Here is a 17,028-nt window from a genome sequence, read left to right as displayed (position 1 = left end):
GGGAGAGGACCTTCTAATTCACTGTAAGATAACATCAACAGAATTCAAAGCTTCTCATCTCAGAGACCGACGATGGTATTGAGCCAGAGAGCTTGTTGTGGGAAATTTTGACTGTTTCCAACGCTTGCAAATTTTTAAGCTCTATATGCAACTCTCCAATAAGGGAATTCTGACTCAAATTGAGATCTTGAAGAGAGTAAAAAATTCCAATCTGAAAAGGAATGATTCTAATTCCTATTATGGAGCTGGAGATTGTATAACAACTTCAATTGTCCTAGTTCAGGTAGTGTTAGACCAGAAACTGTGTTATTGGAGATGATCAACATACTAAGTTTAAGTACATTGTCCCCAATTTCCAGTAAGTTCACTAACAAACATTTTTTTGCTCAACACCATTTTCTCCAAGTTGGGATATATTCCAGAATCTTTTGATATATCTCCTGTTAGTTGATTACCATCAAGAGAAACTGCAATTAAGGTGCTGCAGTTTTTCATGCTTTTTGGAATGGAACATTTGAAGTAGTTTTGAGATGCTTCAAACTAGTAAGTTCACTAACAAACATTTTTTTGCTCAACACCATTTTCTCCAAGTTGGGATATATTCCAGAATCTTTGATATATCTCCTGTTAGTTGATTACCATCAAGAGAAACTGCAATTAAGGTGCTGCAGTTTTTCATGCTTTTTGGAATGGAACATTTGAAGTAGTTTTGAGATGCTTCAAACTACATTAGCTTTCTCAGAGTTTGCAATGAATTGAGGGAATAAGCCAATTCAATGGTTGTGCTGCAAGTAAAGTTTGGTAAGAGACATAAGCTGTTCTGTTTCTCTAGGGATGGATCCACTTATTTTGTTGAAGAGCAACGATTAAGATGGTTAAACTGCTCATGTTTCCAATGGACTTCGGAATTGTGAAGCTTTGTAAGAGCTTTCAATAGTCCAATCTCTGGAGGAATAGATCCAACGATATTGTTTCTGCCAAGTACCAAATTGGTTAACTTGCTCATGAATCCTCTGGATGGGGGATTGAGCCACTGAGATGGTTGATACCTAAGTTCAGCTAAGAGATTTGATCTGTCCCGTTTTATTGATGGTCCACCAAAATGACTTGTAAAAAAATTTCAAAATGGTTAAACTGCTCAAGTTTCCAATGGATCAGAGATTTGAGCCCGTGAGATCGGTATCAAACGTAGAATGTTGTCCAAGATATTTAAGCTGTCCACTTTTGTGAGGGATGGATACAGTGATTTGGTTTTCACAAATCCATAATATGGTTAGCTTGGTCAGGTTTGCAACGAATACACTGATTAATTGGACAATAGTACCAAAAAAGAAAAAAAGAAAAAAGGAAGCCAAAGCAATCGTATATGATAATAATAATAATAACCATTTAGATATATTCAAAAGCCAAGCACTCTCACAACTACACTTTTAATTCTCTGAACCCAAACCCCATCAGGATGAATTACTATGGTGTATATGACTCTTTTCAAACTGAACGTCGTCATGCCCACTTCAAGAGATTCAGATACATCCACCATTTTTTATGACTCTGGTAGCCACTTCTTCAGCTTTATCATTTTAAAAAAGTTCTTATATTTCATATTTACTTATCTTTATTGTTTTTTGTTTTAATTATAAACAAGTTAAGCTGCAATTTTTTGTCCTAGTTTTAATTGCTTATTTATAATGATTTTTTTTAATAAAAATTCACTAAATCAAAATTTTATTGCTTTTCTTTTTCTTTTTTAATAAAAATGATTTTATAGACAATTAGAAGAAAAAAATTAATTAGAAAGTATTCTAATTAGTTTTTTTTTTTTTTTGGGTATAGTATTCTAATTGGTTTGCAATATAGAAAAAAAAAAAAATTGTATACTCTGATATGTTTGTTTTTCTTCAGACCATAAATTTAAAATAATTAATTAAGTTTTCCATATAATGGTGCCCCTGAGAGGAAAAATTAAGGATCCGCCACCCAATATTGAGATACCATTTATCATTTTAATTGAAATGTATTAGATTATTTAATCACATGACCATTATGTTTGTGCGCCTAAAATAAACACCAATTGGCGATCATGCCATATAATAAGATTGATTTAAAATGGGTTCGAAAACTTAATTTTTAATAAAAATGTATTATATCTCTTTACTTCCTTAAAAGAAATTTATTTAATTTATAAATTTTTATATTTTTAATTAAGTCTATCTTTGAAAAATATTTCCAAAAAGGAACCTCATAGAATCATTGTCTATTTTCAAAATAAGAAGGGCATGCTTTGTACCTTTCTGTAAATCTGTTTTTCACCTTACAAATTGACAAATAATTAAAAAAATGCATTCAATAACTTTATTTAAAGTATAGGATTACACAAAAAATAAAAAATAGAAAAGTTAAACATTCTTTTAAAATTACCAGCTGGAAAGGTTACCAGCTGGTAACTTTAGTCACCACACTCCTATTCTCAATTCTTTGACTAAATTACAAGCTGGGAAGTTGACAACCTTTCTTCTCCACAGAAGACCCATACAATTACTTAGCAGCTACTAGCTAGCTATAATGCATATATATATATATATATATACATAAAGATTAGGATTTTATTATATATATATATATATATATATAAATACATAAAGATTATGATTGAATAAAACCTCATGTGGATGCTTTTGGTGTCATTAATTATATGTGTTCCCTATTTGTTTTTTTTGGGGGGTGACGTATATTGATTAATAAGGATGCTTACACTATAGAATAGTTGGTCTAGGAGCTAGGTGCTTAGCATTATTAGGTACGTACATTGATTGCACTGTAAAGTTTGAGAACTTTATATTTCTTGATATTTCTTTCACAAACTTGTACACTGGCTAATTTTGTCATAAGGTCTCATTTGTGTGTGGAAGTGTTACTATTAATTAGAACAGATAATAATGGGTGAATTTAAGGATATATATATATATATATATATAAGGTGAAGCACCTGCATACGCAGTGTTTTGTATGATGATCTCCTACCTATCTGTCTCTATATATTTATATATGGAAAAGTAAATATATGCTTATTCACACCACTAACTACTTCATCAACAAAAATCACAAACAGGGCTCTTTCTCACTCTTTCTTCTCAACAACGTTCACAAGATCTTGGAACCATGGCCCAACTCTCTTCATCAACATCGAATCATCGATGCAGCTCCTCCACAAGTACTATTAAAAAAAAAATAATAAAAAAAACACTACTTTAATTTTTATTTTTTTATTTTAAAATAATGGTTGATTGCCAATAAGTAAATCAGATCTTACAAATGATAAAGTTCATTATTGTAGTAGCACTGTCTCTTTTTTAAAATTTAAAAAAATTTTCTTTTACTTTATTTTATTCTATTTTTTACAACACAAAAGAATATCTCGTTGAGAGAGTTCTCTAGTGATCTGACGGGGAATGAGTTTTCCACATAGCACAAAAACAGATTAAGGTGCTAGTTTCTTGACAGATTATGGTCCACAAAAGCATAAACTAGTGTCCTGTATATAACAATGGTTTCAAGGAAAAATTGTCAACTTAAACTGGAATGGAACTGTATGGCTGCGAATATTTCTTTGGCTTCTATTAGTACATGAAAATGGCTCTGAATTTATACATTAATTCAGAAAGAACATCTAGAGGAAGGAAAAAAAAAAAAGACATGATTTTTAAAGATTACATAGAATTTCACATCATTTTATTTCATTTTCACCATTAAAGAAGCTACAAGACCGATAACCAAATCCCTTAGACTCACTAAGACGTGACCAAGTCCAAAGATCTGCACTATGGCTGTCCTTTTAAGCAAGAAAATAATAAAATAATAATAATAATAAAAAGAGTCAAGCAACACAAGGACAGAGTAGTGAAAGAAAATGCAAAGACACAACATGAAACAAGGAGGGATTTTGCGGCTGCATCATCAGGATGTATAAGTTGGGAGATCAAGAAGTTGCTTCATCGTAATCATAGGAAGAGGCTCTGACAGTGATGACTTTGAAGTTGATAGCTTTTGAGATAGTTGTTTCATAGTTGGCCGAGACTGTGGACTAGGATTTAAGCAGGCAAATATTAGCTCTGCAATGGAGACCACTTGGTCTGATACTTGATTCCTTGGAGGTGAAAGACGTTCATCCAATATATCCTTCAATAGAATTTGATCAGCTCTTGATGATGATAATGATGACGATGATGATTCTGATAGAGAAGAGATGAGATCTCCCGGATGCTTTCCCATGATCACTTCCAATGCTACAACACCAAAGCTGTACACGTCGCACTTCTCATTTACTTCCATTGTATATGCAAGCTCTTCAAAGAAACCAATATGCCTTTGAGTTAATATTTTCAAACAGTTGAAATATATTTTTTTTTTTTTTCCATTCGAATCAATAAATTAACTTTATTTCTTTCATTCATACATTTTCTGGGTTAAGATGCGAAGACTTGTTTTGTTTAAAGCAGAAATATGCTGACAAAGAAGAAAAGTCAAATCTGAAATGATTTTGAGTAAAAAAACTAAATGAAAGTCACTTTAATTTGATGAAAGGCTTACCTGGGGCTGAGTATCCAAAAGTTCCAGCAAATGAAGACCAATTTGATGTCTCAGGATCAAAAGTTCTAGCTGAACCAAAGTCGGAAATATGAGCTTCATATTCGGAATCCATCAAAACATTCTTGCTTGATATGTCTCTGTGAATTACAGGAGGAGTGCACTCGTGGTGCATATAGGATATGGCATTGGCTAAACCTTTGACGACATTGACTCTGATAGTCCATTCCAACTCCTTTGCCTTTACATCATCACTCAATATATTTGCTAAGCTTCCCCCTTCCATGTTGGAGACAGAGGATTGATTTTTGACTTACACTAGGACACAAAACACCTTTTCACACTCTTCTCACTCAAAGGACACACACTCACACTCACACATAAGCACTCTCTCTTTTTTCTATTGCTTTTGGACATAACACCTAACTCATACATCATCACCTATTTATAGAAGAGAAAGTAGGTTGTAGATACTTCTAGAAATATTTAATTATAGATATTTTTCTCACCACTTCCAAGGCACTAGTTGTTCTCCATTTTTAAAGAGAAAACAAGATAACTCTAGATTCTTCTAGGGAGCTAAGTCGGAAGAGAAAACAAGATAACTCTAGATTCTTCTAGGGAGCTAAGTCGGCATTGATATTTATCAATACTCCCCCTCAATGTCGACTCTCTTGATTGATTCTCTATTCACCATGTTGAGCATTTCTCTTAACTTTGTAAGCTTGGTAATATTGAGTGCTTTAGTGAATAAGTCTGCCGCTTGATCTTCTGTTTTAACGTGTTGCATTTTAATTTCTTCTAGCAGTACTTTTTCTCTGATAAAATGATAATGTATCTCCACATGTTTTGTCCTTGCATGAAATACCGGATTCTCCGCCAATTGTATTGCTGATTGGTTATCACAATGGAGAGAAACTGCATAGTCAACTTGTTGATGTAAATCTTTAAGTAGTTGTCTTAACCACATACCTTCTTGGCCTGCCATAGCAGCTGCTCTATATTCTGCTTCTGTAGTTGACAGAGACACAGTTGGTTGTCTTTTACTGTACCAAGATACTGCTCCTGAACCAAGGCTGAATATATATCCAGTAGTCGATCGTCGTGTATCATGATCTCCAGCATAGTCGGCATCACAGTAACCAACCAACTTGCATTCCTCTCCTCTTTTATATAGAAGCCCCAAGTTTATAGTGCCTTTAACGTACCTTAATATTCGTCGGACTGCTTCCAAGTGAGGTTTCTTTGGACTTTGCATATACCGACTTACAACTCCAACTGCAAATGAAATATCTGGCCGCGTCAGTGTTAAATAGATAAGACTTCCTACCAATTGTTGGTACATAGTAGCATCCTCCAAGTCTTTTCCTTCATATGCAGATAGCTTAGCATTCACCTACATTGGAGTTGATATTGGCTTGCAGTCCAACATTCCAAATTTTTGTAGTAGATTCTTTGCATACTTTTGTTGACCAAGAAATAAACCTTTCTCTGTTCGGTCAACTTCGAGTCCAAGGAAGTGCTTGAGCTCCCCAAGTTCCTTCATCTGGAAGCGAACTGATAAATTTCCCTTTATTTGAGAGATTTCATCTTCATGATCTCCTGTGATAATTAAATCATCCACATATACTAGCACTACTGCTAGTTTTGTTCCTTCAGTCTTCACAAATAAACTAGAATCTGCAGAAGATACTATATATCCACTTTGAAGAAGGAACTCTGCAATCTTACCGTACCATGCCCGCGGAGCTTGTTTTAGACCATAAAGTGCCTTCCTTAGCTTGCACACGTACTCTGGATTAGTTTTGCTTTCAAAACCCTTTGGCTGTATCATATAAATTTCTCTGTCTAGATCTCCATTCAAGAAGGCATTCTTCACGTCCATCTGCCACAGCTTCCAGTCTTTACTTGCTGCAAGTGCTAGTAGAACACGTACAGTAGTGATCTTTGCTACTGGACTGAACGTCTCATCATAGTCTAGTCCATATTGCTGTGAGAATCCTCGTGCGACTAAACGAGCTTTATATCTTTCAATTGATCCATCATGATGAGTTTTTATCTTGTAAACCCATTTACAGGATATGGGTTTTACAATTTTAGGTTTAGGCACCAAATCCCAAGTTTGATTTTGATTTAATGCAGAAATTTCTTCTTCCATAGCCTTTCTCCATTCATGATATTTAGATGCTTCTTCATATGATGTAGGTTCTTTTATATCCTCCATTTCTATTATTACTACATTAGCGTACCTGGGATTTGGTCTTCGTTGTCTGCTAGATCTTCTTGGTTGTGGAGTTGTCTCTTCGTCATTTTGTTGAAGATTCGACCCGATGTTCTCTGGTATTCCTTGATGTACACCAGACCGCCAGGGACTTTGAGATGATATCGTAGGCTCGTCTGCTACAGTCGGCTCGTCTTCTCCTTCATTTGTTGGCTGGCATGCTTCATATTTTTGCTCCCCCATATTTTGTTGCAGCTTGACCTCAATCTCCTTTGAATTTGGCAACTCTGTATTTTGAGGTGCCCACCAAGAAGATGCTTCATCGAACACCACATTTCGTGAAGTATAACATCGCCCAGTATTAGGGTCACAACATCTCCACCCTTTTCTTTGGCTATCATATCCGACAAAAATGCATCTTATTGCCTTCTTATCAAACTTCATGCGTAAGTGTGAAGGCACAAACACATAGCAAACACAGCCAAAGATTCGAAAGTGGCTTACTGTGGGTTTTATGTTCCACAGTTTTTCAAAGGGTGAGAGGAATTCTAACTTTGCTTGAGGGAGCCTATTAATCACATAAGCTGCTGTATTCATGCACTCAGCCCAAAATCTTCCTGGAACATTTTTTGCATGTAGCATGCTCCGACATGTTTCTGCAAGATGTCGGTTCTTTCTTTCCGCAATACCATTTTGTTGCGGAGTATTTGGACACGTCAATTGATGTCGTATTTTGTATTCTCTTAAATATTGTATAAATTCTCTTGAGGTATATTCTCCCCCATTATCTGTGCGTAGGCATTGTATCCTTTTGCCTAATTCTTTTTCTACCTTTTCCTTAAATTGCTTAAATTTTGAAAAGGTCTCAGATTTTTCTTTCATAAAGAAAACCCAGACGTACCTTGAAAAATCGTCAATGAATGTCACCATATAATGCATGCCTCCAACTGATGACTGCTTGATACGCCCGAAGACATCAGAGTGAATGAGTTGCAGAGGCTCTTTTGCTTGGAACTTTGAATCTTCAAATGGTAGTTGATGTGCTTTGCCGTATTGACACCCTGCATAGATTGTGTCGACACCGACATCGAGTTGGGGAAGACCCTTGAGCATTGACTTTTTCATCATCACTTTCAACTTTTTGTAGCTGACATGTCCTAACCGTGCGTGCCAAAGGTCTGATGTCTCGTTCCTTCTTGTCTTGTTTACGTAGGCAGACTCTGCTGACATCACATAGATAGATTCCAATCGCCGCCCCTTCATTGTTGGTGTACCAGAGATTTTAAGGTCTCGATACACCTTAACATCCTCAGGTCCAAACAATACATAATTTCCTGAAGATGTTAGTTGAGCTACTGACAGCAAATTCTTCTTCATTCCTGGCACATGATAGACATCTTGCAGTTGAACTTGATGGCAACTAAAACGAGGCATGATTGCTGCCTTACCAACGTGAGCTATCGGCAATCTTGAGTCATTTGCCGTCACCACCATACGCCCTCCTTTATACTCTGTCATGCTTTGCAGCTTCTCTTTATCTCCCGTCATATGATTTGAACTTCCAGAGTCTATAATCCAATCATTTTTATAATCAATGCGTCTAGGGATAACCACTGCGAGTGCCGTTTCCCTTTCTTGCATTGAACTTGAGCCATCCATGAGCTCAGCAGTAGCCAAAGATGCTTCAACATCCCATTCATCTTCACTTATATTATTTTGAGGCTCTGGGATAACTATATTACTTTCTGTAAATTTCTTCCTTAGTCTACAGTTTTTAATATAATGTCCTTTTCTTCCACAGTTGAAGCATCTTCCATCATCTCTTTTATTTTCAAAAAATCGTCCATTATTTCTTTTATTTTCTAAAAATTGTTGTCTATTTCTATTATTCCTTTGTTCTCCTCTAAAATCTTCTCCATGTTGATTTACCTTATTAAATTTTTGTTGTTTGGGTCGGCCTTTTCTTCTGCCGCTAAAGAGCGCTTCTTCATCGCTCTTTAGTGAGACCCCAGCCATTTGTTTGATCATATTTTCTTGATCAATAAGTAAATTTTCTAATTCAATCAATGAAGGTTGGACTGGCCAACCTTGAATGGCTGAAATAAATCCTTTAAATTCGGGTCTCAACCCATGTAAAATTATTCTCCTCATTCTAGATTCTGTAATAGGAGAACTAGGATCTAACTCAGTAATTTCGCGACTAAGAGTTTTTACCTTGTTGAAATATTTCTGGATTGTCATGTCGTGCTGTGTTGTTGACAGTAATTCACTTTCGAGAAGCTGCAACCTTGTGTCGTTCTTCCTTGAGAAGAGTCTTGCAAACGTGTCCCAGGCCTCTTTTGGCACTTCAATATCTCGTATGTACTCCAACATCTCTTCTTCAACTGTAGATTTAAGGGCAAACATTGCCTTACCAGCTTTGATATTCCACTTCTTCAAAGCCTCAGCATCCTGTGGTTGCTCGACTTCACTGCCAGCTATGATCTCCCAGAGATCTTGGCCCTTCAAATATGACTTCATGCACGTTGACCACGTGCCGTAATTCTGACTGTTGAGCTTCTTAATACCTCCACCAACTTGAAGGTCTCCCATTATGGTTGCTGGAAATTCCCACAGCACTACGTAAACTTAGTCTTGACTGCGTGATCACGAACAAGAAGCTCCCACAAAGTTGAACTTGGACCAACCAAGCTCTGATACCAAAAATGTTGGAGACAGAGGATTGATTTTTGACTTACACTAGGACACAAAACACCTTTTCACACTCTTCTCACTCAAAGGACACACACTCACACTCACACATAAGCACTCTCTCTTTTTTCTATTGCTTTTGGACATAACACCTAACTCATACATCATCACCTATTTATAGAAGAGAAAGTAGGTTGTAGATACTTCTAGAAATATTTAATTATAGATATTTTTCTCACCACTTCCAAGGCACTAGTTGTTCTCCATTTTTAAAGAGAAAACAAGATAACTCTAGATTCTTCTAGGGAGCTAAGTCGGAAGAGAAAACAAGATAACTCTAGATTCTTCTAGGGAGCTAAGTCGGCATTGATATTTATCATTCCATGAATTCATACACCAAAAATGAGTGTCTTGTATGCGAACAGAATCCATAAAGCTTAATGATGTTCCGATGGCGCACTTTTGTCAACACATTGGCTTCGTATTCGAAAGCTTTGTGACTGGCCACTCCACCACTCTCATGGAATTTTTTCACAGCGACAACTTGACCAGTTGATAGCAGTGCTTTGTAAACACTTCCATATCCTCCAACTCCAATGCAATATTTGGAATCAAAGTTTTCTGTAGCTTCAACTATGTCATCATGAACCTTTTTCCCATCATGTCCCCATGCTGCAAACAAAGGTTCAATTTCCGGTTCTCTTGTTTCTTTGTTGTTTTCTCTCTCTTTTTTTCGAAAAATAAAAAGCACTCCAGCAATAATAAACAACAAAGTTAGAGTGCCAGCTATAGAAACTATGACTGAAATTGTAACTCTGTTGCTTTTTACCTTAGGCGTGGAACAAGGCTTCAACAAGCTAGAGTTTTTCCCACCGCACAACCCTTTATTTTTCTGCAATGATGTTGCTGGAGCATTGATGAACGCGTTGATGTTTGGGAGAGGACCTTCTAACTCATTGTAAGATACATCAACCGAAATCAAGCTTCTCATCTTGGAGAATGACCATGGTATTGAGCCAGAGAGCTTGTTATGGGAAATGTTGAGTGTTTCCAACACTTGCAAATTTTTAAGTTCTAAAGGCAACTCTCCAACAAGCGAATTCTGGCTTAAATCGAGATCTTCAAGAGAGCACAGTTTTCCAATCTGAAAGGGAACGGTTCCACTGAGTCTGTTGTTTTGCAAGTTCAAGTGCAGTAGTTTAAAACACTGCTCCAAATGTATGGGAATTGGTCCACCTAGTTTGTTTGTTGCAAGGTTAAGCTCTTGAAGGTCAGACAACATTCCAATTTCTTCAGGAATGTTGTCGGTAAGTGTATTATTATGGAGTTGGAGCCTGAATAACAACTTCAGTTGTCCTAATTCCATTGGAATTTTCCCTTCCAGACGATTCGAAGACAGGTCAAGCCAATGCAATTGGGAAGCTTTCCCTAGTTCAGGAGGTATTGGACCAGAAATTTTATTGTTGGAGATGATCAACATACTAAGTTTAGGACATTGTCCCCAATTTCCAGTAAGTTCACCAACAAACATGTTGTTGCTCAACACCATCATCTCCAAGTTGGGATATATTCCAAAATCTTTCGATATGTCTCCTGTTAGTTGATTACCATCAAGAGAAACTGCAATCAAGGTGCTGCAGTTTTTCATGCTTTTTGGAATGGAACCTTTGAAGTAGCTATCAGATGCTTCAAACCACATTAGCTGACCACCAATACAAATATTTTCCGGGAAGTAACCAGACAAGATGTTGCCACCGACGGAGAAATTTTTCATGTGTGTAAGGTTATTCATTTCCGGAGGAATGGAACCTACAAGGTTGTTAGTAAACACGCTAAAATAGGTAACAGATGTGAGGTTTCCAATGGAAGCAGGGATTGAGCCAGAGAGATGATTTTCGGCCAAGGCAAGATGCTCAAGTGATATAAGTTGTCCTAGTTCATGAGGGATGGTTCCAGAAATTTCGTTTTTGTTAAGGCCAAATTCGGTTAGCTTGCTCAGGTTTGCAATGAATGCAGGGAATAAGCCAGTTAAATGGGTGTGCTGCAAGTAAAGATTGGTAAGAGATTTAAGCTGTTCCAATTCTCGAGGGATGGATCCTCTTATTTTGTTAAAAGCAAGGCTTAAGACGGTTAAACTGCTCATGTTTCCAATGGACTTTGGAATTGTGCCTGTGAGTTGATTGCCATACAAGTTAAGCACTGTAAGAGCTTTCAATCGTCCAATTTCTCCAGGAATCGATCCAACAATATTGTTTTCTCCAAGGGTCAAATAGGTTAACTTGCTCAGCAATCCAATGGACGCAGGAATTGTGCCACTGAGATGGTTGATACCTAAGTTAAGCTCAGCAAGAGATTTAAGCTGTCCAATTTCATGAGGGATGGGTCCGCTAAGTTGATTTTCAAAAAAATTTATAATGGTTAAACTGCTCAAGTTTCCAATGGATGCAGGGATTGAGCCAGTAAGACTGTTGTTAAAAAAGGAAAGTTTGGTGAGAGATTTAAGCTGTCCAATTTCAAAAGGGATGGAACCAGAGAATTTGCCATTTTGAAGGAGCAGAGTGGTTAAGCTGCTCAGGTTTCCAATCGATGTAGGAATTGAACCTGAAAGGCCACTTGCATCTCCAACAAATACCTTAAGAGACCCCAACATGCCTATTTCATGTGGTAGAGAGCCACTTAGATTGTTTACATCTACATGAAGGAAATTTAGACTCTTCAAAAGACCTATCTCGGATGGAAAATTTCCAGAGAGATGATTGCCACTCAAGTCAAGGTGGTTGAGCTTGGTGAGGTTACTGATGCTGGAAGGTATGCTTCCATAAAGCAAGTTATCGGACAGCACAAAGGTGAGTAAGTTGGGAAAGGATGAGAAGCTCAAGTGTTGGAGCGTAGCTTTGAGATTACATCTTGTAAGGTTTATACCAAGGACGCTTCCCAACTCATGATCACAGTTGATTCCAACCCATTCACAAGGGCTTCCATTGTTAGGACCATGCAGCTTCCACGAGGAGATAAGAGATTGAGTTGGATTGTCAAGGCTGTCCTTCCATTTGAGAAGTGCTTCGGCTTCTTCAGATGTACCATTTGAAGAATTGTGTAGAATTGCTGCGGTATAGGGACGAGGAAACAACAGATTATTAATGGTGATGGTGATGATTAAGAAAGATTTGAGTAGCACTAAAAGTTCATTGAAGATTGCCATGGAACTTGGCTCTACAAAATTAATTATTTAGTTTTGGAGAAATTGGTTTTCAATTGATATTTGGTACGCATAGCTTGCTCAAAAGAGTTTGGAACTCCTTTTATTCAAGGTGCCCACCCGCCGACCGCTTTTTTACTCTTTTTAGTAGATCCCACAGTATTAACGTATATGGTCTATACAATTCAATAATATAACTTTTGATATCAATAATGCAACTGATATTTTTTCAGTGGTGGGCCACCACAACCTTTTTGACCTTTTGATATTTTAATTGTACAGAATCACTAAATTTTTGCCACAAAAAAAATAAAAATAAAAATTAGAGTTCATCAAAATAAATAAATAAATAAAAACTAGAACAAATAAAATGATTCGGATATTAGGATTTTATATCGTAGATATATACAATAAGATTATAACTTAATTACTGGGTTTTAATGGTTATAATAATTTAGAACCATTTTTTTTTTTTAAAGAAATTTAGGACCAGATTTAATATTCTAAATATGTAGAGAGATACATACTGAATTTTCTAACTTAAAGATCACATATTTAAAAATCTAGTAGTAAAGGAAAGAACTTTTAAAAGTTATGAACCAGAACTAAAAAGATTATTCTATTTAACTCTTAGCAGAACAACAGGCTGAATTCTTAGAACAAGTATTAATATTCTGGTAAACCTACAATGTCATCCTCTCTGCCAGTTTACCTGTTTCGCATGCTTTTGTAAATACCCTTCACATTTAAGCTGTGTTGCAACACCCTCCTTTTTATACCCTTTTTTTTTTTAATTAATTTTTTTTTCTTTAGATTTTTCTCTTGTAACTTGTCACAATTTCAAGTAAATACAATTAGCCTAAGATAATGTTAAAAAGAAAAATCCATAATATTAAACTGGATGATACTGCAATAAAACTGAAATGTGGGAGGTGCTTATGTGATTTGCCTCATATTTTAGTTGTATATATCAATATATACTTTGAAACATATATGCAAATGTAGCTGTAAAGAAGAGAACTCTTACAGTGAATACAAAACTATATCCCTTCTCAAGGACAGTAGCCAAGAACTCAATCTTTCTCTAAACCATTTCTAAGTCGTGGGAGTCATAAAAAATGTATCCCTGGTGAAGTTGAATCCTTCGATACAGAGGCGATAGCAATAAGGAAACAGTCAAAAATGTGAATACAAAACTGTATCTAATTCACTCTTGCTCATCATGCCCTAAAAATATAGTAAAAAATGTGAATCAAATTGTGGCAACAAGAAAACATAATATATCAACATATGTGATTTGTGCAATTCCCTTTGCTTGGTTTCATATAACATTGTATATATTATAATGTAACAGAAAAAGATACAATTAAAAAGAGCACACAGAAACGATCGAACATTGAAAGCAGAAAAAAGTATATCAAACTAAGACAAACTCACCTCTAATGCATCAGTAGTAGTGGTATTATTATCATTGTTGTTAGTAGTAGTAGTAGTAGTTGTAGTAGCGTTTGTGGAAAGGACTTGTTCTTGAGGCACCACATAAATAGATGTGGGCAATTAATGAATAATTGGAGAAGACAATGAAAGCCCCTAATGCCCCGCCAAAACACAACTACCATCCTCAACACGTGCCTGTTATTATCTCCCCTGTCAACCTCTGAACCAACTGGATTGTACAAGGTTTTTTGCTTGGGCTTCTTCTGCTGGTTCTTTCTTCTTCTTCCTCTCTCTCTCTCTCTCTCTCTCTCTCTCTCTCTCTCTCTCTATCTATCTTTTCTTTATTCAATTTGTATTATATAAGCATGAATATATTTATTAAACAAGAAAGTCAATTTTCTACATCATCTATATAGCTAGTTATTCTCAGTTTAGCTGTATTATATACATATATAATTCGATTAAATCTCTCTGTTTTCCCTCTCTCCGATTAACATTATAAATACCTATTGTGGAAATAAAATATTAATTAATGAAGACCAGCTAGTTACTACTACATGCATGGTCCACTAACAAACAAGGCCTCACATTCAATTCAGGTCTTTTGTCTCATATCATGATTTTTGTACATGTTCCATTGGTTTTTTTCATTTTGTTTCTGATATAATAATGTGTAAACAATAGAGGCACCCTACTAACCACCCATCAGGATAAAAAATACATAAATAAATAAATTCTACTAGGTCTTTTACTTGCATGTTTGTATAGTGAAGTTTTTAATATGCAATTCATAGTGAGTGCAAAATAGTATCGGTACCTTGAAAAAGAGATAGAAAGTGAAACATATAAATTAAAACGGGATAAATGCTAAAAGTGTATGAACTATTATACATTTATATAGAGAGAGAGAACACTTGAGGGTAGAGCAAATGGAAGCAAATCATCGTCCCAGCATATTGTGATAAAAAATTCTAAATTCATATGATAAGCCCTATTTGTGCCTCGTGGTGCACGCCATAAAAATTATAATTTGCAAAGACTTTTGAGGGGTTTCGTTTATTGGTAAGCCAAAGATACACTGGCGAATTGTTTGACAAATCAAGGTAAGAAACGACTGTAATATATGGGGATTTGGAATATTAGTGTATAGATACAAATGGGACAGCTAATTTCAAGTAGTATAAGATTGCTTCCTGTCCGAAATTAATTAACCCTACACATTATTTTATATATAACTATATAAATATAATTATAAATGTACATAAGATTCACATCATATTATACATAATTATATAAACAAGTGAGTTTTTTTTATTTTTTTTGCAAGAAAATTTGTTTTCATAAGAGATGGGACGAGATACATCAAAGGAAAGAACGTCGGAGAGCCATGACGGGCCATCTTCCGTCCATACATATTTCTCCTCAAAATGCAAAGCCTTTCTAGCAATCAAATGGGTAGCCATATTGCCTTCATGAATGTTTATAATTGTCATAATTTGGCATATTATTATAACTTTATATATATAATGAACTCTTTAAAATATAAATATAGTTAAATATCCAAACCAACAAGATAAGGCGATATCATTTTGCCTTATTTGGTAAATTATTTGGTGTTTCTAACATTATTATTTTATTTAAATGTGTTTTAATCCAAATTTAGATAAAATCTAATAATAAAAAAAAAACTAATTTCTCTCTTCAAACTCAGAAATTTAAAAAAAGGGTAATTTGACATCATGCCATTATTCAGAGGGAAAACCGCTCGTAAAAAACAAAGTTTAATGAACAAATTTATTGAAATATAAGCAAAAGATTGAAGGGGATATTTGTTGTTTTCCTTTAATTATTTCTTATCAAAATTTCAAAATATGGTGTTGAACGCATCTTGGAGCTTAATTATAAGGATTTAGAAATGTTTTCTTTACAACTTAGAAAAAACTTTTTAAGGAAAAGAAAAGAAGGAAATAAGAATTTGAACATTTCTGCTCGCGCATGAATCGTAAAAGCAGCTTATTATTAATTAAACATAATTCTCCCTTTTTTTAAACATTCATGCTCGCACATGAATGTTCATTATGGCTTGACTTTTTTTTTCTCCTTTTTTCTTTTTTTTTTTTCTTGGAAAAATATAATAATGTCTTTGAAGTTTGAATGTAGTTTCAATCTTAATTTCCCTATAAACCCTTTTAAGTGCAAAAAACACCAAAACAGTTTTGTTAACTTAGTGGCAAACTCTTCTTTGTTCGCTTTAAAGACTACAGAGGTACATATCATGCTTCTTGTCTATATTGATAATATTGTAATAACTAGTTCAAGCATGCAATACATTTCAGATCACAAATACTTATCTTTAGAGAAGATTTCATTTTAGATTTTGTCAGTTTTGTTTTAATTACAGTTTTTTTTTTTTTCAATATATAAAGTACGGTACTTGTATTTTAGGGTTTGTTTTATTTTGATATTCATTTCTTTTATTTCTTCATTATATTATATTTTTTTTCTAATTTTTGGTGCACAGGGTTTAACATTTTAAATTTTTAAAATATTTTTTTAAATAAAATGTATAACAAATTCTAAATTAATGGTTGATTTTTCAATAGGGAGATGAGACTTGATGAAATTCCTTTTTTATATAGTTTTAGTAATACTTGTATATTTATTTTTCTGGTCAAATATTTTTCCAGATTTTCTTATAAGTTATATAAATTTATTACAATTATTTTTATTTTTATTCTAAACATTGTTTTTAAATTTTTAGTACTATATTTTTCTAGATCCGTAATATATCATATATTTGTATCTTGTAGCATTTATCTGTGTTTATTATTGCTTTATTAAGAATGAAAATTTTAAAATTGTATTTTTTTGAATAATATTAATTATTCCTAGGTAA

General features: G+C 34.7%; 2 protein-coding genes across 2 annotated transcripts; both read right to left on the bottom strand.

Annotated features, from left to right (window-relative positions):
* Positions 1–3,845: 3,845 nt before the first annotated feature.
* LOC112490570 (probable leucine-rich repeat receptor-like protein kinase At1g35710) lies at positions 3,846–4,870 on the bottom strand. Its single transcript, XM_048469351.2, has 2 exons — positions 4,588–4,870; positions 3,846–4,343 (listed from the first exon to the last, which is right to left on the bottom strand). Exons 1-2 carry the CDS (start codon positions 4,868–4,870, stop codon positions 3,955–3,957), a joined length of 672 nt encoding a protein of 223 aa, XP_048325308.2. The 3' UTR covers positions 3,846–3,954.
* A 5,002-nt stretch (positions 4,871–9,872) lies between these two features.
* Positions 9,873–12,698, bottom strand: LOC132799662 (probable leucine-rich repeat receptor-like protein kinase At1g35710). The gene is made up of 2 exons (XM_060812096.1): positions 10,326–12,698; positions 9,873–10,220 (listed from the first exon to the last, which is right to left on the bottom strand). The coding sequence occupies exons 1-2, from the start codon at positions 12,696–12,698 to the stop codon at positions 9,873–9,875; spliced, it is 2,721 nt and encodes a 906-aa protein (XP_060668079.1).
* Positions 12,699–17,028: the final 4,330 nt, after the last annotated feature.

The sequence above is a fragment of the Ziziphus jujuba genome, chromosome 10 (genome assembly GCF_031755915.1).
Source record: "Ziziphus jujuba cultivar Dongzao chromosome 10, ASM3175591v1".
In the NCBI taxonomy this organism is placed as follows: Eukaryota; Viridiplantae; Streptophyta; class Magnoliopsida; order Rosales; family Rhamnaceae; genus Ziziphus; species Ziziphus jujuba.
This window is presented reverse-complemented; position numbering and strand designations above follow the sequence as displayed.